Below are 26386 nucleotides of genomic sequence, written 5' to 3' on the forward strand. Positions count from 1 at the left end.
GGGATATAAGGTCATTATATGTTTACCTTTCTGAGGAACTAAAAACTATTTCTATAGCCATTTTACATTCCTACCAGCAATGCAGAAGGGTTCCAGTTTCTCCACATCATCACTAACGTGTTATTTTTCTTTTTTAAAAAATTATTAGAGCCTTCCTAGTAGATGTGAAGTGGTTTTTCATTGTGGCTTTCATTTGTGTTTCTCTAATGACTGATGTTTATCTTCTGTTTATGTTCTTATTGGCCATTTTTTATATCTTCTTTGGATAATTGTTAATTCAAGTTCTTTACCTATTTTTTAACTGGGTGGTTGGTCTTTTTATTATTGAATTTTTTGAGTTATTTATATATTCTACATATTAAATCCTTTATGTGCATATTTAAACATATCTATGTAAACAGATGTGATAGGAAAATATTTTCTCCCATTCTGTGAGTTGTCTTTTCACTAAGGGTTTTATGATTTTAGCACTTAAATGGAGATTGTTAGAATCTATTTTAAGGTAGTTTTTGTACATGGTATGAGTACAAAAGGATGCCGGGTCCTTTTTCGTGTGGAAATCCAGTTCTAACATCTGTTGAGGAGACTATTCTTTCTCTAGTGAGTGGACTGGGTACCCTCGTCAGGTGGCCATACATGTATGTGTTTATTTCTAGAATGTAAATGATATTCCATTGGTCTATGTCTGTTCTTATGCCAATACTATATTGTTTTAATTACTGTAGTTTTTAGTAAGTTTTAAAGTTCAGAAGTGTGAGTCTTCCAACTGTATTCTTCTACTTCAAAATTGTTTTCATTATTCAAGGCTCCTGCAATTCCACATGAATTTGAGAATCTTCTTTTCCATTTCTGCCAAAAAGCCTGTTGAAATTTTGAGTGTGATTGCATTGAAAGTGATGGCTTTGAGTAGTATTGACAAATTAACAATATTTAGTTACTTCCAACCTGTGAATACAGACTGTCTTTCCATTTGTTTAGGTCTTTAATTTGAATTTTCAGGAATGTTATATAGTTTACAAGCATTTCAAGTCTTAGTTTAAATTTACTCCTAGGTGTTTTGTTCTTGTAGATATTATTGTAAATGAAATTGCTTGCTAAATTTTGGGGGGATTGTTCATCGGTGGTTTATAGAAACACAACTGATTTTTTCTTGTGTGTTGATCACAAGATCAACCTGCAACTTTGCTGAATACATTTATTTTAATTCTGTTAGCTTTCTTGTGGATTCTTTGGGATTTTCTCAATATAGCATCATGTCATCTCTAAATAGAGATAGTTTTATTTCTTTCTTTGCAGTTTTTATACCATTTATCTCTTTCCCTGTCTAATTGCTGTGGCTAGAATTTCCAGTATGTTGAATAGCAGCGGTTAAAGTGGGCATCCTTAACTTCCTGAACTAAGGGGGAATGTTTTTAGTTTTTCACCATTGAGTATATTAGCTGTGGGTTCTTTATAAATTCATGTTCAGAAAATTTCACTCTACTTCCATTTTTCTGAGAGATACTATGAAAGTGTGTTGAATTTGTCGTGTTCCTTTTATGTGTCACTTGAGATGATCATGTGGGTCTTTTTCATTTGTTCCATTACTGTGATGTATTACATTGATCAATTTTATGTTGAATCACCCTTGCATTTCTGAGATAAATCCCACTTGGTTATGGTGTATAACCATTTTAATATGCTGAGGGTTTTTTTGCATCTATTGCTCAGTAATTTTCCTTTGATGTCATTATCTGACTTTGATATCAGAGTAATGCTGCCTTCATAAAACGAGTTGGGAAGTATTTCTTCCTCTTCTTTTTCTGGAAGAATTTGAGAAGGTTTGATGCTAATTCTTCTTTAAATGATTGGTGGTATTCAACAGAGAAACCATCTGGTTGGACTTTTCTTAGTTGGGAAATTTTTGATTCATGGTTCAATCTCTTGTTACAGGTCTGGTGAGAATGTTAATTTCTTCTTGAGTCAGTTTAGGTAATTTGAGTATTTTTAGGAACTTGTTCATTTCATCTGAGTTATCTGATTTGTTGTCACACAATTGTTAATATTTTTATAATGCATTTTATTTCTCTAAAGTCAACAGTAATGTACCCACTTTCATTTTTTACTTTAGTTATGTACATCTCTCTTTTTGTCAATCTAGATAAAAGTTCATCCATTTTTTAAATCTTTTCTAATGGTCTGTCTATCCTGTTTTCTTTATCTTTCTCCAGTTTTATTGTTTTCTTTCCTCATCTTTGCTCTTTGGACTTTGTTCTTTTTCTGGTTTCTCAAGGTGTTCTTGATTGAGATCTTTTTTCTTCTAAAGCTGTGAATTCCCCCAAGTACTGCCTTTGTGGATCTTGTAAATCTGGGTATGTTATATTTTTATTTTCATTTGTCTCTTAAGTATTTTCTTTTTTTTTTTTTTTCCAGTGGCACAGTCCTAGCTCACTGCACCTCCAACTCCTGGGCTCAAGGGATCATCCCACCTCAGCCTCCAGAGTAGCTAGGATTACAAGTGCGCACCACACCTGGCTAATTTTATTATTATTATTATTTTTTTTTTTTTTTTTTTTTTTTTTTTACAGATGGGGTCTTGCTTTGTTTGTTGCCCAGTCTGGTCTCAAACTCCTGGCCCCAAGCAATCCTCTTGCCTCAGCCTCTCGAAGTACTGGGATTATAGGCCTAAGCTACCATGCCTGGCTTTTAAGTACTTTCTCATTTCCCTAGTGATTCTTCTTTGACCGATTGGTTGTTTAGAGTGTGTTAATTTTCATGTATTCGTGAATTTTCTTGTTTCTCTTCTGCTATTGCTTTTTTGCTTCATTCCATTGTGATTAGAGAATGTGCTTCTTATATTTTGAGGCTATGTTTTTAGGTGTATGTATGATTACAGTTGTTATATCTTCTTGGTGAATTGTCCTTTTAGTCATTATATAATGTTCTTATTTGTCTCTCATAACGATTTTTTACTTAAACTTTTGTCTATGTGAATATAACCTCTCCGGCATTGTTGCCCATTCTTTCACTTTCAATCTATTTGTGTTTTTCAATGTAGACTCTCTTATAGACAACATATAGTTGGACCATGTTTTTTTAAAATTCATTCTGCCAATCCCCTTTTTGATTTGAGTGTTTATGTACACTTAAGGTGATTAACTGATGAGGAAGGTTTTGCTTCTGCCATTTTCCTGTTTGTTTTCTATATGTCTTTTCACATTTTTTGTCTTTTGTTTCCTCCTTCTTTTATGTTTAGTTGATTTGTAGTGAATGGTTTTGATTCTTTTCTCATTTCTTTTTGCACATATTCTATATTTTCGTGTTTGTGGTTACCATGGGTATTACATTTAACAGCTAAAGTTGTAGCCTTCTAATTTGAATTGAAACCAGCTTAATGTAATACCACACAAAAACTCGCTACTATATAGCTCTTTTATTCCTGTTTATGTTATTGATGTCCCAGAATATATATTTATATAATTTGTGCTCAATATGTAATTTTTATGCATTTGTCTTTTAAATCATATAGCAAATAAAAAGTTGTTACAGATAAATAATACAGTAATATTGGCTTTTATACTTGCCCAGGTATATGCTTTTACCAATAATCTTTTTTCTTTATATGGCTTCTTAGCATTTCTCATATAGCAGGTCTGATAGTGGAAAAAAAAAAAATCCCCCCGCCTTTGTTTATCTGGGAATATCTTACATTTCTTCTTTGTTCTTAAAGGAAAGTTTTACATTATATAAAATTTTGGGTTGACTGTTTTTCTTTGAGTGCTTTAAATACGTCATCCCACTGCCTGCTGGCCTCTATCGTTTCTGATGGACTGTTAATCTGAGTATCCCTTTTTCATGATGAATTGGTTTTTTGTTTGTTTTTTCTGTTCTCAAAATTTTCTTTCTCTTTGGCTTTAACAGTTTGGCTGTGTGTCTTGGTGTGGGTCTCTTTGAGAGTATCATATGTGGACTTCTTTGAGCTTCTTGGATTTGTAGATTCATGTTTTTTCTCAAATTTCTAAAGGTTTTTGGCCATGATTTCTTCAAGTGTTCTCTTTGTTCTCTTTTCTTTTCTGGCAGTTTTATAATGCATATGGTGATCCACTTGATGGTGTCCCTTGGGTCCCTTGTGCTTTATTTATTTTTCTTCATCGTTTTTTCATTGTGCTCCTCACACTTGATGTCATTTGTCCTATTTTCAAGTTCACTGTTTCTTGTGCCTGTTCAAATCTGCTACTGAGGCCCCCTGTTTCTAGGGAACTTTATATTTCAGTTATACTTTTCAGCTCCAGAATATCTGTTTGGTTCGTTTATAATCTCTTTATTGATATTCTCATTTTGTTCATAAATCATTTTCCTGATTTCTGTTAGTTACTTGCCTATATTTTCTTTAGCCCTTTGAACATATTTAAGATAGTTGTTATAAAGTATTTGTCTAGGAATATACATTATTACAGTCATTATGGAGAACAGTTTGGAGGTTCCTCAGGAAGCTAAATATAGAGCTACCATGTGGATCCTGCAATCCCACTGCTAGATATATGCCCAAAAGAAAGGAAATCAGTATGTCACAGAGATATCTGCATTCCCATGTTTATTTCAGCACTCTTCACAATAGCCAAGATAGGGAAGTCCATCAACAGATGAATGGATAAAGAAAATGTGGTACATCTGTATAATTGAGTACTATTCAGGCATAAGAAAGAATGAGATTACATCATTTGCAACAACATGGAGGGAACTGAAGGTCATTCTGTTAAATGAAAGAAGCCAGGCACAGAAAGACACACTTGGCATGTTCTCACTTATTTATGGGATCTAAAAATTAAAACAATTGAACTCATGGAAATCGTAGAAGGATGGTTACCAGAGGCTGGGAAGAATAGTAGTAGGGAAGTGGCGATGGTTAATGGGTAGAAAAACAAATAGAAAGAATGAATAAGACCTAGTATTTGTTAGTGCAGCATTGTGACTATAGTCCATAATAATTTAATTGTACATTTTAAAATAGAAGAGTAGAATTGGATTGTTTGTACACAAAGGACAAATGCTTGAGGTAATGAAGAGACCCCATTTACCCTGATGTGATTATTACACATTGTATGTCTGTATCAAAATACGTCATGTAACCCATGAATGTATACACCTTCTATGTACCCACAAAAATTAAAAATTAAAAAAAAAAAAGTAAAGTTTTTGTCTGGTAAGTCTGATGCCTAGGCTTCTTCCAGGATTTTTTCTGTTGGTTAATTTTGTTTCTTTGAATAGGCTATAATTTTTTTGTTCTTTGTATGCTTTGTGATTTTTTTGCTGTAAACTGAATATTTAGATATTATAACGTAGCTCTGGAAATCAGATTCTCAACCACTCCCATCGTTTGCTGGGGTTTTTTTTCTTTGTTTACAGTGCCATTTGTTTTTTTGTTTGTTTGGTTTTGAGAAGGAGTTTTGCTCTTGTTACTCAGGCTGGAGTGCAATGGCGTGATCTCAGCTCACTGTAACCTCCACCTCCTGGGTTCAAGCAATTTTCCTGCCTCAGCCTCCCAAGTAGCTGGGATTACGCGTGCCTGCCCACGCCTTGCCAATTTTTTTTTTATTTTTAGTAGAGACAGGGTTTCACCATGTTGGCCAGGCAGTTCTCGAACTCCTGACCTCAGGTGATCCACCCACCTCGGCCTCCCAAAGTGCTGGGATTACAGGCATGGGCCACCGCGCCTGGCCTATAGTGCCATTTGTTTAGTAATTTTCCAAACTATTTTTTTCAAAGACTGTATTCCTCGTCGTGTATGTCACTGAAATTTCTGTTCCTTCAGTTCGTGTTCATCTAATGTTTTGACAGAGATTTCCTTGAATAGCAGGAACTAAAAACAAACAAACAAACATGAAACCAAGAAATAAATAAAACAAACAGCAATCATATTTCCCAGTCTTTGCAGACTGGCTCTGTGCTAGGGCACTTCAGCACTTGCACTGGGGCTCACACGGAGTCTAGGGAACAGCCCATGTGAAAACTCAGGGTCTTCTCAGGTCCCTTTCTGAGCATACATCTTGCCCTGGCAATGCATGTGGTTTTCTAAACGCCACCATACCTCTCCCCGCAACCCTCCCCCACTGCATCTCACCATACACGAGTGTTTTTTTCCTTCTGTCGCAATTGTGATTTTATTGGTTGTGTTGAGGATCACTACACAGACATTTTAGTTTGTTCACAATCCTTAACGTATGTACCAAAAATCTAAAAAGCCATGCATTGTGATTCTTTTTTTATTTTTATTTTATGAGACAGAGTCTCGCTCCATCACCCAGGCTGGAGTGCAGTGACGCGACCTTGGCTCACTGCAACCTCCACCTCCTGGGTTCAGGCAATTCTCCTGCTTCAGCCTCCCCAGTAGCTGGGATTATAGGCTCCCACCACCACACCCAGCTAAGTTTTGTATTTTTAGTAGAGATGGGGTTTTGCCACATTGGCCAGGCTGCTCTTCAACTCGTGACCTCGTGATCTGCCTGCCTCGGCCTCACAAAGTGCTGGGATTACAGGCATGAGCCACCACGCCTGGCTGTGATTCTTTTTTAAAGTTATTCCACTGACCTTCCAGCTGAAAGTTTGGAGTCAAAATTTCCACAAGAGGCTATCAAGTACCTATATCTTCAGCATTCATCGGCTGTCCTAATTTCTTTCTTTTTTTTTCTTTTTTTTTTTTTTGGAGACAGAGTTCGCTCTTGTCGCCCAGGTTGGAGTGCAGTGGCACCATCTCAGCTCACTGCAACCCCCGCCTCCCTGTGATTCTCCTGCCTCAGCCTCCCGAGTAGCTGGGATTACATGTGCCCACAGGCATGAGCCACTGCACCTAGCCTCTTTTTTTTTTTCTTTTTTTGAGATGGAGTCTCGCTCCGTCCCAAAAGCCGAAGTTCAGTGGTGTGATGTTGGCTCGCTGCAACCTCTGCGTCCCAGGTTCAGGCAATTCTCCTCCCTCACCCTCCCGAGTAGCTGGGATTACAGGCATGTGCCACCATGCCCGGCTAATTTTTGTATTTTTAGTACAGACAGGGTTTCGCCATGTTGGCCAGGCAGATCTAGAACTCCTGACCTCAGGTGACCCACCTCCTCGGCCTCCCAAAGTGCTGGGATTACAGGCATGAGCCACCATGCCCGGCCCCTAATTTCTTAACGAATTTTCCTTAGCTTTTTCCCCAGTGCCTTATATGCCATTGTATGACTTGATCCATCATCTTTTGCCTCAGGTATCTGTGGGCTTTGGAGTGTTTTGAGTAAGGTCTGCTGCTTTTCTGTCCTTAGTTTCAAGTTAGCCAAAAGAGAATCAAGCACCTTCTGTCCATCTTCCAGATAGTCCCTAGACATGTTAGAACAGACATACACAATGATTTGTAAGTAAGATCTGCTGTATTTCCTCAGAATCCAGGGACTGGTGTTGTCACTGCTTCAGCACTGCTACCACAGCCGAGAGCAGCAGGACAAGGGCAAGGAAAAATGCTGTCAAATTTTCCTACCATTTTCAAGTTGCCTGTTTCTTGATTCAGCATTTGCTTGGTTGCTGTCAACCTTTGACCATTTTCCAGAGTTCTGACAGTTATTTCTGATAGTTTCAGCTTGTTTTTTCTGGGTGTCTGTGAGAGATCCAGGAACTGCCTACTCTGCCATTTTGCTGACATCATTTGATCTACTTTTTGTCTCTATACTTTGGCCTATTCTAGACATTTTATGTAAATGGAATCATACTATATTTCTGGCTTGTTAGCATCTAAGGTTCACTCATATTATAATATGTATTTGTAATTTGTTCCTTTTAATTGCTGAGTGGTATTCCATTGTATGAGTATATGACATTTTATTTATCTGTAAACTGTTGAGGGAGACTTTAGATTATTTCCAGTTTGGGGTTACTAGGAATAATACTGCTGTGAACATTGCTTAAAAGACTTGGTGTAGATATATTGTTCCCTTTTTCTTAGTAATACCTAGAAGTGGAACTACCAGATCAATATGATAAGTGTATGCTTAACATTTTATGTTTCCAAAGTGGCTTCCATATTGTTACTACCAGGAATGTATGAGATTTCTATTCTCTCTACATTCTTGTCAACAGTATTGTCATTCTTTTTTATTATAACCATTTTATTTGGTGTGTAGTGATGTCTTATTTTGCCATTTATTTGCATTTCCCTTATGACTAATGATGCTGAACATCTTTTTTGTATGTTTATTTGCCATCTGTAGGTTTTTCTGTTGTGAAATGTCTATTCCAATTCTTTGTCCATGTTTTAGAAACCCATTGTGTGTCATCTTAAGTTATAGTACTTCTTTGTATATTCTTCAAACAAATCCTTTATAAGATACATGATTTGCAATTCTTTTATTCTCCACTCTGCAGCTTGTCTTTTTATATTCTTAATAGGGTTTTTTGTTGTTTTGGGGGATTTTTGGTTTGTTTTTGTTTGTCTTGTTTTGTTTTGTCTTTTCTTAGAGTCTCACTCTTGTCACCCAGGCTGGAGTGCAATGGGCATGATCTGGGCTCACGCCAGCCTCCGCCTCCCAGGTTCAAATGATTCTCCTGCCTCAGCTTCCCGAGTAGCTGGGATTACAGGTGCCTGCCACCATGCCCAGCTGATTTTTGTATTTTTAGTAGAGACAGGGTTTCATCATGTTGGCCAGGTTGGTCTTGAACTCCTGACCTCAGGTGATTCGCCCGTCTCGGCCTCCCAAAGTGCTAGGTTTACTGGCGTGAGCCACTGCACCCAGCCGTCTTAATAGGTTTTATAAAAGCACGTATGTTTAATTTTTATCATGTCAGGTTTATCCAATTTTGCTTTTAGTATCGTGTTTCTCATGTCATATCTAAGAATTCTTTGCTTAATAACTTAAGGACAGAAAAATTTTTTCCTGTTTTCTTCTATAAGATTTCTAATTTTAGCTCTGTAAGTCTGAGTCATTTTGCATTAATTTTAAATAAATTCTTGATAGTTATCAAAAAAAATTTTTCTCATCTCAGAACACTATAAGAATATTTTCTAATTATAATATTTGCATATATAGAGAGTAATATCATAAAATGGGACCTGTCTGAAAAATTAGACTAATGTTGACTGATGATTATTTGCTATAGCTCAGGGTGGGGAAGGAGCTGCAGAAATTTGTTGTTTGTCAGAGTTGAAATTATATAGACCCAAAAGTCAGCGTTATAATCCAGCTGACAGTTCTCCACCTATATAAAACTGTGTAATTTGCCTTGACACAGGACTTCAACCAAGCAGTGAATCATTGACCAAAAACAAAATGAAACAAAATCTCAGAAATCACTTGCTCTAGGAATTTTTTGAGGTTCACTGCTCCTATATTTAAGTGTTTGTTTAATATAGAATAAAATGTATTTTCTTTTTTATTCTTTTTTTTTTCTTTTTTAAGACAGGGCTCACTCTGTCACCCAGTTTGGAGTGCAGTAGTGAGATCACGGCTCCCTGCAGCCTCAACCTCCCCAGGTCAAGCAATCCTCTCACCTCAGCCTCTCAAGTATTTGGGACTGCAGGCACACACCACCACACCCAGCTAACTTTCTTTGGCCATGTTGCCCAGGCTGGTCTTGAACTCCTGGGCTCAAGCAATCCACCTACTTCAGCCTCCCAAAGTGCTGGGATTACAGATGTGAACCACTGCACCCAGCCTGAAATATATTCATGTATTGAGAGGGTCTTTGAATGAGAGTAACATTCATGGATTTCATTGTACTTAGCAAAATCAATGATTAATAAAATAGAACATGATTAAAAGCCTTTTCACATACTAACACTATTATTTCACAACTTTCTTACTTGTGGGCCAAAATACCAATCTGGTAAGTGGTGTGCCAGATGATATTGTGGGTATCTAAATTGAAAAGGTACTATTTCATATAAAATGAAGTCATGTAAATGTGGTATCACAGTTCATTGAATTTTAAAATCTCAGTTCAAACCGTTATATTTTTCAGTATTTAATATTGCTTAGTAAAGACCTAGTCCGTGATGAAGACTGTTTTCCTGCTTGAAGAGCAAGGTAAAAAGAGCAGTTCCTTAAAGCAGGAAGCGGGTCTTATGTCCACTCTGCTTCTTTTGTGGATTAGAAAACTGACCATAGGGAAGTACGGTAACATACCTCTAGTCCTAAAGCCAAACAGTTCTTGGTATGAATCCCAGCTCTACTGCTTACTAACTTCATGAACTTATAAAAGTTATGTGGCCATTTTATATTATGGTTAATACAGTGCTTATATACTTCATTAACAGAAAAATTTTGTAACGAATGTTTGCTTTTCTAATTTCTAAACTAATCAACTCAAAATAAGGTAAAAAGTCATATTTAAGGGCATGTTCTCCAGTATTGGCCATTTACCTTCAATCCAGAGAAAAACCATATTTTTCAGCTGCTTGCTAGGTCTCTAATTCTGGATGAACCTTTGACAAACACTTTTCAGTTTCAGGAAGAGAAGAGACATCCTTGGATAATGAACTTAGACAGACTTGAGTTAAAGTTCCACTTTTGCCTGCCATGTATTGGCTTTTTCCCTGAGTGATTAATATTACCAAGCATCAATGTCCTCATCTGTAAATTAAAGATAATACTATGTGCTTCATAGTTTTTGTCAGAATTAAATATTAATGTAGTACATATAAAATAACCTCTACTAGGACTTAGTAGATATTCAGGAATTATCAGTTTCCTTCTACCATCCCAGGACACACCCTTCACGTGTATAGGAATAGAAAAAAAAAAGAACAACAGCTTTGGGCATTGTATATTTACTAAAATTGAGACAACTGCATGTGTAGGTGTTTTTCTCCCTTTCGGTGATTAATTCAGTGCTTATGAACACAACTAAAGTATGTTTATAAATATGATAGTAAATGATGTTTCAATTATTTCATAGATGAATAACCTCTTAAATTGCTCTAGTACCTTTGAATAAACTGCTGCTGTAATGCAGAAGTTAGTTGGAAAGCCTGACATGAAAATCCTGATGTTGTTCAGTGACTTATGCCTAACAAATTGAATAATTACCTGGTTCTGGGCCATTCCTAAATAGAGCTTGCATGGGTTAAAGGACCCCATGACTAGAGTCAAGTCATGCCTCTCCCTGTCTGTCTGATCCCAGACAAATGGCTTAACCTTTCTGGCCTCCATTTTCTCATCTATAAAATGATGGAGATAAAGGACATAATTTCTATGGTCTTTTATAGTTCTCTTTTTTTTTTCCTTTTTTTTTATTATGATACTTTAGGTTTTAGGGCACATGTGCACAATGTGCAGGTTTGTTACATATGTATCCATGTGCCATGTTGTTTTGCGGCACCCATTAACTCGTCATTTAGCATTAGGTGTATCTCCTAATGCTGTCCCTCCCCCTCCCCCCACCCCACAACAGTCCCCAGAGTGTGATGTTCCCCTTCCTGTGTCCATGAGTTCTCATTGTTCAATTCCCACCTGAGTGAGAACATGCGGTGTTTGGTTTTTTGTCCTTGCGATAGTTTACTGAGAATGATGTTTTCCAGTTTCATCCATTTCCCTACAAAGGACATGAACTCATCATTTTTTATGGCTGCATAGTATTCCATGCCGTATATGTGCCACATTTTCTTAATCCAGTCTATCGTTGTTGGACATTTGGGTTGGTTCCAACTCTTTGCTATTGTGAATAGTGCCGCAATAAACATACGTGTGCATGTGTCTTTATAACAGCATGATTTATAGTCCTTTGGGTATATACCCAGTAATGGGATGGCTGGGTCAAATGGTATTTCTACTTCTAGATCCCTGAGGAATCGCCACACTGTCTTCCACAATGGTTGAACTAGTTTACAGTCCCACCAACAGTGTAAAAGTGTTCGTATTTCTCCACATCCTCTCCAGCACCTGTTGTTTCCTGACTTTTTAATGATGGCCATTCTACCTGGTGTGAGATGGTATCTCACTGTGGTTTTGATTTGCATTTCTCTGATGGCCAGCGATGATGAGCATTTTTTCATGTGTTTTTTGGCTGCATAAATGTCTTCTTTTGAGAAGTGTCTGTTCATGTACTTCGCCCACTTTTTGATGGGGTTGTTTGTTTTTTTCTTGTAAATTTGTTTGAGTTCATTGTAGATTCTGGATATTAGCCCTTTGTCAGATGAGTAGGTTGCAAAAATTTTCTCCCATTCTGTAGGTTGTGGAGAATGTGGCACATATACACCATGGAATACTATGCAGCCATAAAAAATGATGAGTTCATGTCCTTTGTAGGGACATGGATGAAACTGGAAAACATCATTCTCAGTAAACTATCGCAAGGACAAAAAACCAAACACCGCATGTTCTCACTCATAGGTGGGAATTGAACAATGAGAACTCATGGACACAGGAAGGGGAACATCACACTCCGGGGACTGTTGTGGGGTGGGGGAGGGGGGAGGGACAGCATTAGGAGATATACCTAATGCTAAATGACGAGTTAATGGGTGCAGCAAAACAACATGGCACATGGATACATACGTAACAAACCTGCACATTGTGCACATGTACCCTAAAACCTAAAGTATAACAATAAAAATAATAAAAATAAAAATAAAAAATAAAAAAAGAAAAATTATACTGTATCTGTGCATAGTTAAATATACACATATTTATTTTTGGTAAGAAAAGCTAAAATGATTATAATTTCATGGGACATTTAATACTTCATATAAAACAATAGCCATAGAGTTTTAGGGTTTAATCATAAGAATTTTAAGAATAATCTAGTCCCATATTCCTCTCCCTGTTCTTTTCCAGACTTCAGAAAGTAAAATAAACAAGGCTGTTGCCATGTAGAATGTTTAGGAAACATTTCCACCATCATCATAGTGACTGGGCTGGAATTGGGTATACTGAGACCCAATCTCAGTCCACCCCATTACTACCCCAAGTCACCGAGATAGTCAGCTTTTTCCTTGATTCACATATTGGAGAGAAGAGGAGAATCTCAGAACAGGAAAAAGAATAGGTCATGACTTTGCTTTATAAAATTCTGAGTTAGGATAAAAAATCATCAAGGTATAGTAGTTGTCTTATTCCATTGTTGCTTATAAAAGAATTTCTGAAACTGAGTAATTTATAAAGAAAAGAAATTTCTTTCTTACGGTTATGTAATCTGAGAAGTCCAAAGTCAAGCAGCCACATCTGATAATAGCTTTCCTCCTGGTGGGGACTCTGCAGAGTCCCAGGGCAGCGCAGAGAATCAAATTACTAGGGGGCTGAGCCTGCTAATGTGCTAGCTCAGGCCTCTCTTCCTTTTCTGATGGCACTTTATCATCTTCTTCCCAAATATAAAATCCTATGGTTCTCCTTCCATGATAACCCATTTTCTTTGCCGTGATCACACATGAATTCATTAACATATCAACTAATTAACTCATGAATGAGTTAATCCATTCATGTGGGGAGAACCCTCCTGACCCAGTCACCTCTTGAAGGCCACACCTCTCAGTAGCGCCTCATTAGGGATTAAATTTCAACATGAGTTTTGGAGGGGCAAATATTCAAATCATAACAGTAGTTAAAGAATTGGTATACTCAGCAAAACCGAAAAGCATCACTAGATAAGTATCCATGAGATATTATTGAAGCCTGGCAATTATTTGGGAATTTAAATAATAAAAATATTTATATCAATCAGAACAATAAATAGAATGGTTTATCTCAGACCTTGGCAAGAGAAAATAATCATTCTGAATGTCCTTTCTGATGGCCAAGTATTCACAAAGCTTAAGTTTATATTAAATACAATGTGATGACTATAGTTAATAACAATATATACTTGGAAACTGGTAAGAGAGTAGATTTTAAGTGCTCTGAACACACAGAAAAAATGTTAAGTATGTAAGTAAATGCATGTGCTAATTAGCTAGATTTAGCTATTCCACAGTGTATTCATATTTCTTTTGTGTGTGTGTGTGAGACAGTCTCACTGTATCGCCCAGGCTGGAGTGCAGTGGCATGATCTTGGCTCACTGCAACCTCCATCTCCCGGGTTCAAGCATTTCTCCTGCCTCAGCCTCCCAATTAGCTGGGATTACAGGTGCCCGCCACCATGCCTCGCTAACTTTTTGTATTTTTAGTAGAGATGGGGTTTTGCCATGTTGGCCAGGCTGGTCTCGAACTCCTGACCTCAGGTGATCCACCTGCCTCAGTGTCCCAAAGTGCCAGGATTACAGGTTTGAGCCACCATGCCTGGCCTATATTCATATTTCAAAACATCACGTTGTAGATCATAAATGTATAAAGTTTTTGTCAATTAAAAATTAATAATTTTTTTTACAAAAACTTATATTAAAGCTAATTTAGTTAACTTTCTGTATCCTTGGTACCATGTCACACTTTCCAGCGTTACTATGTCTGACAGTGACTGGCAGCATCTTAAAGAAGTATAGCTTTTCTTTTCTGATCATGTTCAGATTCTTTAATAGTATATATTTCTTATTTTTAAAGTTCCACTAAGGCACTAGTACTTTGTAGACTTCTCTTCAGTAACGTAGGTACATTAATTCTATATATGTGCAGAACTTTAAAATCAACCTGTATGCTATTTAACATCTGAAGCAGAATGAGTAAACCCATGTACATATTCATAATTCCTTCATTTATGCCATTTAAAAATTTATATTTTGAAGAAATTGTTTATCCCTTCCACATAGTAATGTCGATGATACGATCTTCTTTTTTTTCTTTTTTTTCCATTTGTATTAGCACTTGTTTCACATTGTCATAATTTGGTTTATGAGCATTTTAAAAATAAAGAATTGTAAATATGTTCATGCAAGCCATGTATTTTTATACTATTCAATTATTTTAAAATTCTTAATTTTATTCTCTCAAAGTATCTAACCTGGTTTATATAATAATTGTTGTTTCCTGTGATATCAAAAATGTAGCATTGTGTGTGTTTGTAAAAGATAGAGTCTTGCTGTGTTGCCCAGGCTGGAGGGCAGTGCCCATCTACAGGCATAGTCATAGTACTCTGCAGCCTTCAACTCCTGGGGTCAAGTAATCCTCCTGCTTTGGCCTCTCAAGTAGCTGGAACTAACATGTACCACCATGCCTCACTCGGTATTTTTGTGAGAATAATTTCTCTTATGTTAATGATGTGTTCTGAAAAATATAAGGTTATCTTCTTCACTGTTTTCAAAAGTAAAAAGGAAATGGATTTTTAAAAATTTCAGCCTGTATTTCCAGCTTTATATTAATAATGAATCACAAAAGAAAATGTCATTTTATGTTAAATACATTATCTGTCATATATCCCTTATCTCTTGACAAGTATAATGAGAAAGCCATTATTTCTGTCTATATTCAGAGTCCATTTTAGCAAGAAGTGCAGTTTCAGAGATTCTGTATAGAAATCTTTCAGCCCTGGGTCCACATATTAAAAGCCTTGAATTCTATTTAAAACCCTCTACCATTAATTAGTCATGTGATTTGTGGTATTTATAGCTCATCTATGCTACAGTCATCCATGAGTAGTTTTTCCAGATGGTGGAAGGAGGCATTTTGGCTTACTCCCTGTGTGAGCTGTCGTACCATGTTCTACTCTGTAATCAGAAATCACTGATTTATTTTTGTTTTTGAACTCAGAGTTCCAGATTATAGATAGAAATATTTAGCCATTCCATTTACAATTTGTTTTCGCCATCTATGGAGCAACATTTGTCAAATTCTAAATTGTTAGTTTCATTTTTCATGACCAAGTGTTTTAGTATTTCCACTGACAACTTTGCAGTGGGTTTTTGAAGTGAGAACCCTGAAGAAAAAGTAATTCTGTCCTTCCAGGAGTTAATGCATTTTTTTACTCTTTTGCCTATGTCCTAGGCAGAGCATACCACTGTATTAAATACACAGAATACCGCAGTGATAGGGCTAGGTAGGGATAATGGACTCCTTTATGTTTGTTTACTGCTTTAAGGTTTTTTTCCCAAATTCTTTCTTCCACATTTAATCCTTAGAGTGATCACATATGGTAGCTAAGTTATGTTCCTTGTAATCATTTTACAGATAAAAGACAAAGTAAAAGAGATTTAGTTTCTTTTCTGAAAAGTATATATCATTCAATAATTGGTGTGGAACAGCTAACCAGATATCCATCTGTAAAAAGTGCAGTACAACTCAGAATTGTATATCAAAATAAATTTCAGGTTAATCTAAGACTTAAAAGTAAAACTAATGCTCAAAAGTACTAGAACAAAACAGGGTGTGGGTGGGGGAAACAGAGTTATATGTGTGTACTGGAAATGCCTTTATAAAATATAAGCAAAACATGGAAGCCATAAAGCAAAATATTAATAAATCACAGATAAAATAATAATTTTCTTAATTTTGAAAGGGCTGCTACAAACTGGCAGGTAAAAGACCAACAACATTATTCATTAGAAAACAAAAATTAAAACCACAGTGAGATATCATTTTCACTTATCAGACTGGCAAAAAGTTAAAACATTTGATAATTGAGGTATTGGCGTAACCTCTCTTGTAGTGATTCTCAATGTGTGATCCAAAATATGGGCCTCTGCTGGGCGTGGTGGCACACGCCCATAATCCAGGGTACTTGGGAAGCTAAGGCAGGAGAATGGCTTGAACGCAGGAGGCGAAAGTTGCAGTGAGCAGAGATGGCACCACTGCACTCCAGCCTGGGCGATAGAGTGAGACTCCATCTCAAAAAAGATATATATATATATATATATATATATTTGGGCCTCTGGAGGGGCGGCTCCCTGAACCTCTTTCAAGGATTACACAAGGTGAAAATTATTTTTACACTAATACTAAGATATTATTTGACTTTTTCACATGTTGACATTTACAAGGACAAAGCAAAGCAATGGTGGATAAAGCTGCTTCCAGTGTAGCACAAATCAAAGTAGTAGCACCAAACTTCACTAGTATTCATTGTGGTTTTCATCACCATATATTCACAATTTTAAAATGAAGGAGGGGGAGGAAGGGAACAAGAAACATGCTCAGTTTCACTTAGTAATTCTTTCGATGAATCTGCAGAAAAACAATAATTTTAGTAAGTCTCAACCCTTGAGTATACATCTTTATAACAGTCTGTGTTGGAAAATATGCATAAAACACATCTGCATACCAAGTATGTTGGTTGTATTGACGAAAAGCAGTGGTGAGATTAAGTTGCAAGCTAAACTAGCTACTTCTTAAAATACCATCTCTTACTTGAAAGAACAACTTGACAGACAAACTACTGTTATTCCAGCTTTGGTAGTTGATGGACATTTTCTCTAAAATAAATGAAGTGAGCTTGTCACATCAAGAAAACAACTGACAGGATTCGGTACCAGTGATAAAATTTGAGCTTTCAAGCAAAAATTTGAATTTTGGAAAACTTCTATCTGCAATGAGCTGACAGCTTCCCAACATCTAAAGACTTTTGTGATGAGATTGTAGTGATATCCACAAATGTGAATTTTTGATATGGCATAATGAAGTGTATCAATATTTAGAAGGTCCACATAACCAATATTTTTCAAATGATCAATGTGTGATTTCACAAAGTCGTGCATTTTACATGAATGCATAGATGGATATGAAGCATTCATTCAAAGTGCAAGATAGACCAATGGTTTTAATTAACAGAGTAGGGAAAATTCATTGATATGGCTTTAGATTCCTCATTGCAAATAACCGTTTAAAAAAATTACTTGTTGAGTTTGACGATAGATAGGATAATACCCAGGGTTGTCTGAAAAGGCTATTTTAATACTTCTACCAGCTGCATTTTTTCATATTTGTCAACCAAAACAACATATTACAACAGATTGCATATAAAATCAGTGTTAAAATTTAATTTTATTTTAAAGCCAGGCAATTCTACTTTTTTCAAAAACTTTTTGTTTTGTGAAAGCTATTTTTCATGAAATTGTTATTTGTATTTACATGTAATATATTTATGGTTATTTTAACTTAATAAAAATATTGAACTATTTCTGTCTTAATTTTTAAATACAGTAAATAAGCACATAAGTGACATAAACAAATCTCTTTGGGGTCTTCAGTTTTTCAGAGTATTTAAAAGTTTGAGAACTATTCTTCTATGGAGCATAAAATATAAATTTTAATTTAATGTAACAATTGAAACCATAATTTTCATTTTAGGAATTTATACTACAGATATAATCTCACAAAGGTGAAATTATACAAAATTATTCATTGTTGGATTGTTTGGATTATCAAAAGATTGGAAACAACCCAGCATTTGCATATCAATAGAGAATCAGCACTGAGATACCCTCATACAATGTAATACTATATTATCTATATGACACAAATACAGATTTACCATTATGAAACCATCTCAAAGATTATTAAGTCAGAAATTTAGGATGCCAGAAAATGTGTGGAGTACACTACTATTTGTGCAAAATTATATGTAGTATATGTATTTGCATAGATTGTCTTGGAAGGATAGACAAGAAACTGCCATGGTGGTTGCCACTGGAGGGGAGCAGGGGATGGAGTAAAACGACTTTTTTTTTTTTTTTGGTTTCTTAAGACTGCATGCCTGATTACTCATTATTAGCAGCTAAGCTAGGTTAAAAATGCAAATCTAACTGTTCTTAATTTTATCTTCTTTCCATTACGTTAAAATCTCCACATACTGTTACCAAGTGGAAAGACATTCACAGAAAACAGTTTCTTTATGTAGTGGTATGTGTTTTATTACTGCAGTGAGCTGACGTGCCTAAAAGACATGAGATTATGTAGAAGATGTCCTGGAGTCCCAAGAGACTGGAGCAGTGTTCAAAAGGAAGGGATACAGAGAGTCCTAAAGGGGTAATATAATTTGATTAGCAAGAAAAGAAGTTTATTCTAAATGAAGAAACATGATCAAGACATTAGAAAAGTAGGATGCCTATTGCACCCCCTGGCCTCAATGGGGGACCAATGTAGATTCCTGAGAGCAAGTGTCCCCATCCAGTCAGCTGGAGGACTTACGAACATACAAGGTGCTGGGCCCCACCTCCTGAGATTGTGATTTGTTAGATCTGGGCAGGAGCCTAAGAATTCTCATTTCTAACAACTTCCCAGCTGATTCAGAGGCTGCAGAACCACTGCATTAGAGAAATTGTGATTAACAAAGTTGGAAAGGTAATCTGGGGCCAGAACAATGAGTTCTAATTTGCTTAAACAATTCCACGGGTCAGTTAACTTCATTAGACTGAAAATATTAAGAATGTTTGAGAGAATAAGCGATATATGTGAACCTTTTTTATGTGTATCTTTTATTGTTCTCTGCTTAATTAAAAACAAAAATTATATATAAAAATTCATCGTAATCCATTTTTATGACAAGAACAATAACACTTTAGTTTTGCTTTTAAAATTAAAAATTTTCTCTAAATCAGTCTTGGTTTCTCTAAATCAGTTTTAAGTCCTTAATTCTATTCCAATAAAGTATTTATATGTTTTAGAGAAGAATTTCATTTGTAATTTGGCTAAAGTTACCATCAAAGGGAAGTTAGCATGTGTTTGTTAGTTTAGGATGATCAGTCCTGAAAAAGGCTGATTTTTACACTGGTTTTTGTAATAAAAGTAAATCAAAATGCTATTCCATCTGTTGCAGTTTCTCTTGAGTTTTTGAGAAAGAATTTTGGCCTTCAAGAAAACTTGAGATACGTATTTACTGAAGTCCCAAAGAAAAGACAATCCAAAGTTATAACTTCCTGGTTCTTCTTTAAATACTGTGCCAAGTTCACAGGCTAGCATCTCCATCAGCATGCCCTTCTTTGTAATCTACTCACAAAGAGATATTATTTCTCTGAGAATTTGCTTAAAGTAATTTTAGCTCCTAGCCTTGTGCCTCTGATTTTTCCCATGTTAAAAGTACTTTCTTCCCCAGGCATAATAATATATTAAAACATAAAATATTCCTGTAGTGTGAGATTTAAAAAATATGCAAATTAAAGACAAAGAAAGGCTATGGAAACATTCCAGATGAAAGGAGGCTATTAAGTAACAGCTTTATGCAATTTCTAGTCCTACACTGTATCCTGTGCTGCAGGGACAAAAATGCTGTACGGGACAAGAGGTCAGTGGACAAAATTGAAATATAGATAGCACATTGGATAAATGCATTGTTTGTGTGTAAACTGTGAATTGTTAACTGTATTGTAGTTATATAAGAGAATATCCCTACTCCTAGGGAATGCACACTGATACATTTAGGGACAAAGGACCTTAACGTATGTACTTATATACATGGTTCAGAAAAAAATTTATTTCAAAGAGGGAAAGAACACAAATGATTTTGTAAAAGGGGTAAAATGTTAACAATAGGCAAATGTGGTTAAAGGCTTAACATATGTTTCTTGTATTATTTCTGTTATTGCAACTAAGTATAAATTACTACCAAATAAAAAAGCTTTTAAAAAGTACAAAAAACTGAAATATGTAAATTTAAAAGCTTCTCTCCTTTAAAAGAGCAAATTTCCTTTGAAATTGTACTCTTGAAATTGTACTCTCAAAAAGCATTTCTGTCATTTCACCTAAATATTTTTTAAAAATAAGGCCAGAGGCAGTGGCTCATGCCTGTAATACCAGCACTTCAGGAGGCCAAGGCAGGCAGATCTCTTGAGGCCAGGATTTTGAGACCAGCCTGGCCAACATGGCAAAACCTAGACTCTACTGAACATACAAAAATTAGCCAGGCATGGTGGCACATGCCTGTAATCCCAGCTACTCAGTAGGCTGAGGCATGAGAATTGCTTGAACCCAGGAGCGGGAGGTTGCAATGAGCTGAGATCGTGCCACTGCACTCCAGCCTGAGCGGCAGAGCAAGACTCTTGTCTCAAAAATAAAAATATATATATATATATAGCATTTAGAATAGCACAAGAAACACATTTTGTGATTGAGTTTAGTTTTCTGTGACCATATCTATAGAATATTACTGATAATTTATACTAAAATGCATGATTATGCTGTTATCACGAGTTAGATATATGTTTACTAGATAGTTGTTAGAGCACTTGAAAAAATACCAGCCTATTCATTGTCAAAAGAGTCATGAGATATATGAAACTACTTGGAAGAAAGAGAAACTAGGGGAGAAGTAAAGTATGAATAAGATTCTAATATGAGCATTTTGTCATTGGGGTAAAAATGAAGGGAAAAGCCGTGGTAATGCTCTTCAAATTGTTCTCCCATTAATTTACAGTAGAATGATTTGGCTTAATGAAGTCTATGTTACCGCTCGAGCCAGTTTGTAAATCACATTTTTGTATTAGTTCTTTCTTACTTGGCTAGCTCTCTTACCTTTTTTTTTTTTAAAGCCATGATATATGTTTATCTCCTTGAAAAACCTTCTCCTTTTCAAGTATTCCTGCCTAGAATTGCATCTTCATCTCTCAACCTATTTAATTCTCAGTAGTCCAAATCTATATGTTGCCAGATTACAGATGTTCTCTACATGTTTTATTATTAATTCAACTATTGTATTTAATGTTGCACTCCTCTAAGGCAGGGTTTATCATCATAAATGTTATTAATCATGAGGATCCTAAGTAATCAAATCATGACATTAAATGAAAGAAATTCATTTTTTACTTTGTTGTGCATTTTTACTTTTCCATGCTGAAGTCAGTTTCCATTGCCTAGATTTTAATTCCACTCAGCCTAAAATTCTTTTTTTTCCTTTTGAATACATTATTGGAGACTTGATAGGCTTTTGATAATTACATAGCTCTCAATACGTAAGTATGCTTCACTAAATATACAATGAAATGTATTTCTGTATTAATAATCCTTTTATTTTCTTCCAAGTGTATATACTACCTCAGGCACAAGTTAAACAATATAATAAACAATAGCAATAAATCAGTAATTAAAGCAATATAAAATCAGTCCCCAAATTAAAAAACTAAGTGACTGTGCATTGTGAATGTCCACATGAAGAGACTTAACTCTGGGACATCAAAATCTGTAAACCCCATTAGGTAGCGGGGACATTAGATGGGAGAGAGCACTAGAGGAGCTGACACCTCAGTAGCATCAGTAACTTACTAAATTCCTTCATAACCTCACCTCTATAGGCCTTAGCAGAATACTGTGCAGCTTTGTAAAAAGCAGTCACTTGGACAGGATATCTATATTCCTTTCATTTGCTTTTTCATTGATAAAAATTTATTGGTGCTTTTAAGAAGCCAGAGTGTTGAGAGCTTTATAACTCTTGGATCGAAGTTCATCCAGAATAAAGGCTCTTATGTATGTATAAAGATAAGAGTCTCACATTTAAAATACTCTGTATAATAATGGACTACTGTTGATATGCTTATTTTTCTCTTCCATGGCAGCAGTGATAATTATGTAAATAAGTCAAAGCTACATTTTAAAAAATTATGGTTTTAACATTACAGGCTGAAATGGGGTCTCTTACCAACACTATACATTTTCCTTTTTATAATTTCAACTTTTATTTTAAATTCAAGGAGTCCATGTGTAGGTTTGTTACATTGGTTGGGGTATGACTGATCCCATCACCCAGATAGCATAGAACCCAATAGTTTTTCAGCCCTTGCCCCCCTCCCTCCTATAGAAATACTTAACCACACAGAAGTGTGCAATTTAGAACAAGACACAGTCCAGATAATCAGTTGCAAGGGCCAGAGTAATTTTTTAAATAAAATCATATTCATTTTGAAGCCATGTGTCAAATTCTTCTGTTTTATCCAGATTGATGTAGACTTTGAACAAATAGTAAATTTAATATACCATACAAGAACACTTTATTTTGTGACGATTAATGGACTCTTGAAGTTTCTTTTGGCAGATGGAGATGGACACATGGATCATTTACTGCCAGGCTGTGAAGATAAAAATTGCCAAAAGAGTACCATCTACTTAGTGAGATCTGGGACGAAGCAGGTATATCAAGTTGTTTTTTAATGTAAACTTTTTTTTTATGTGCTTGGAAAAAAATCTTCTAAGGTTAGAAAAGATCCCTGTAGAATCAGAACAGAGGGAACCCCAAAATTAAGTTACCGACTTCCTCATTTTAACTTAATGAAATGCATTTAAATATATTATTTTTTAATTTGTTGAGGGAAAAGCATTGTTATAATTATTTCTAGTGAAGAAAACCCATTTTGGATACTATAATTAAATGATCTTTTAGCTTTTTATATGCCGGGAATATGGCAAAACACACTATAATAAAAGGTTACGTAGAAGAACGTTGTATCTATTTTCGAAACTGATCTTGTTTTTATTTGTGTTATCTAAACCTATTTTATTATCTCATGCTGACTTTTACCTGTAGCTTGTAGGTAAGCAATTTAGAATCTGACAGTCACAGTGGAGGATTAATATGAGAATGATAGGTTATAACAATCATATTAGAATTAATGTTTCTTCTGGAAGGTAATAAATGATAGAATAACAGATTGACTTTTATAGCCCTTATGGAAAAGGAGCATCATATTTTATGTGAAAACAAATCTTCACACAGTCAGCATTCTAAAAGCATTTAACTGGCCAGTCTGAGTACAGTAGTGGTAAGTGAACACAGCCAGTTACAGATTTCCTTGTTTCTTCTCCACCCGCAAAGCTTCATTTTACTAGCCTTAAAAATAAAATAAATGAAAGCATTTAACTGTTATACCTGTAAGTTTTATCTTGAACTTTTTTTAAGGTTTTGAATCACTTAAAACTTTAGGTCAAGTAACACTTAATCATTGGTTCATAATTATTAGTAATCCTAGTAATTATTGCCTATTGACAGACTACTGTAAGAATATTTTCAAATTATACAGTCATCTCTGTCTGGCAAGATAAGTGTCACAGTTCTTTGGTGACTATTATCAGTGTCATATTGATACTGAAAAATCTTTTTACTTTTTATGCCTTAATACATTTACCTTAACAGGAATACTTTATTCAATGTGGTTTATCCTCATTAATAACCTGTCAGCCTCTTCAGAAATTTGTGATAATGTAGCATTTTGTGAAATTCTCATCTGCTGAAATAAAACCCAACAATTTTTTAAAAACCAAGTGAAACCATTGAAACATTTTAATGATATGTAAAATAATACTGTTTTGCTTAAAGATTGAAAAATTATTAAAGATGCATACCAATTTTTTAAAAAAACTCATTTTCTGTAAATATGTCTTTACCAAGTTTCCTTTTTCCCTGGTAAATTATACTTTCTTTGGAAAATACATAAATTGTTGGAGATACCCTGTTTATTAACCCCTCTTCAAGAAACCGTCTTGAATATAATTTGACTTGCAGCCATATAAATGAGTCACCTGCTTAGAAGGAAAGGAAAGGAATCTCTAGGCATGTTTGGCCTCCTGCCATCTCAGGTCAGCTGTGCCTGCTTCTGCTCGGACATCTTCAGGTTATGTGCCAGCATTTGTACTCAGCAAATTGTGGGCACAACTATAACTTTAATGGCACAATTTCCACTCTTCAGATTTCTAGTTATTAAAAAGTGAAGATTTATGTTATCTGAAGAGAAAGGGATTTCCAAAGCTCATTTTCAAATGAGCTTTCTGTTCTCTTTCTGCTCTCTTCATGGCCATTAATATAGAAATAAAGGAATTTACTAAAAATGTAGCTTCCGGCCGTTTTAGTGACAGAGCTCATTCTTCTTGGCTGAGAAGTGCCTGTCAGTTACTGATGAAGCCTGTCAGGCCTGGTGTCTGGAAAGCCTCAGGAGCTGCTCAGCTGGAAGGTAATGATTGAAGTCATCTGCATGTGTAAGAGGCACAGCAGCAGAATGAACAACAGGGTCTCTGTCATGTTCTAACTTTCCTCCTAAGTTGGTCCTCCCGAAAGGACGTCAGTATTAGATGATATTGCAGCTTGCTCTAGTTTTTTTTAAATATTCATTTGAGTGTGTCTATGTGACACAGTTTTAAATTATGTAATCTGACTAGATGTGTATTAATATCAGTTCAATCCTAAGATTCACGTGATATTGTGAAAAACTTTCTAAGGCTTTCTGTGCCAGTTCAGACAAAAATGACTAGGATAAATTCTAAGGGAAGGTACTTTTTTCTTTCCCAGAGTGTCACCTATTCATCAAAGTAAATTATGATACTCTACCATATTGTAGAGATAAAGAAGTAAAATAATGCTTATCTTGAAAACTTAATGGATCGTTTGTTTTGCAAATTATAAATTTTTTTATAAAATAACTATAAAGTCTGATCTTTTTCTCTTAATCCATAGTGGGTTCCAGTCCTACAAGATTTCAGCAATAAGGGCACACTCTGGGGGTTTGTGCCATTTGTGGATGAACAGCAACCAACTGAAATACCAATTCCAATTACCCTTCATATTGGAGACTACAATATGGATGGCTATCCAGACGCTCTGGTCATACTAAAGAACACATCTGGAAGGTAAGGAAATTAAATCAAGTGAGAAATATTTGTAAACTATGTGAGAAATATTTGCAAACCATGGTACTTTGCAAATGAATAGTACCTAAATATGTTACAATCTCTTAAATAAGGAACACGATGAGCTCAGTTCCTGTTTTTTAATTTGGTCCCTGCACTTCTCACAACTGCTTAGTTGTTTTGTTTTTTTTCTCACAGATTCATTATCTGTAAAACAAAAATGAACATTCAGTCTAAAGTAAAAAGTTATATTTCACTCAATAAAACTTAATCTTTAAAAGGTCAAAAGTTGTTATAGGCAAATGACCCAATTATATTTTGAGACCAAAGACACTGGTGGTTAAGAACTGACTCTAGGCTTTGATCTCAGTCCAACCACTTACCATCTGTGTGACCTTGGTCATATTACTCAAACTCTTCATGTGTGAAGTAAGTGTAATAATTGTATCTCTGTCATGGAGTTATAGTAAAGATTAAATAAGGTAAAAGTAAATGAACCACTTAGAAAGATACTCGGCATACTGATTTTACATTTAGTAAATGTTGTTACATTATTGTTGCTTGTTTTGTAATGACACTGGAAATCCCACCATGACTGTTGATACTTTTTGTATATGTCAACTGTGAGTATTGCATTAGCAGTGACTTTTAATGCTGCAATTACTTTAATTTTTGAAATAGAAGCACCAGTAGATAAACCAATATAGTTAAACTCATAATTAGCTTGAATCCTGACAGATGCCATAAATATGACTATTCCTAAATTTTAATACCTTATCGTTTTATTCATCTCACAATTAATTATATTCCTTGGCCCTTATTCTTTCTTTCCTTTTACATTATTTTTCTGAGCATTAATTATTTGTTGACGCTGGAATTACTAATGATTCGGCTCCATATTCAGAACCAGGCTCATGATATAAAACAACTTCTCCAGAAAAAGTCAGACCTATTACTGCTTTTAACTCCAAACAGTGTTGTCCTGAAA

General features: G+C 35.3%; 1 protein-coding gene across 1 annotated transcript in view; it reads left to right on the forward strand.

The window, feature by feature from the left end:
- Window positions 1-26386, forward strand: part of ITFG1 (integrin alpha FG-GAP repeat containing 1) — a 303068-nt gene that overhangs the window by 126824 nt on the left and 149858 nt on the right. The window contains exons 9-10 of the mRNA XM_003280410.3: window positions 22817-22911; window positions 25226-25398. Coding sequence (XP_003280458.2) covers window positions 22817-22911; window positions 25226-25398 — 268 coding nt within the window. The remainder of the gene's footprint in view (window positions 1-22816; window positions 22912-25225; window positions 25399-26386) is intronic.

Source organism: Nomascus leucogenys, chromosome 2, assembly GCF_006542625.1.
Source record: "Nomascus leucogenys isolate Asia chromosome 2, Asia_NLE_v1, whole genome shotgun sequence".
In the NCBI taxonomy this organism is placed as follows: domain Eukaryota; kingdom Metazoa; phylum Chordata; class Mammalia; order Primates; family Hylobatidae; genus Nomascus; species Nomascus leucogenys.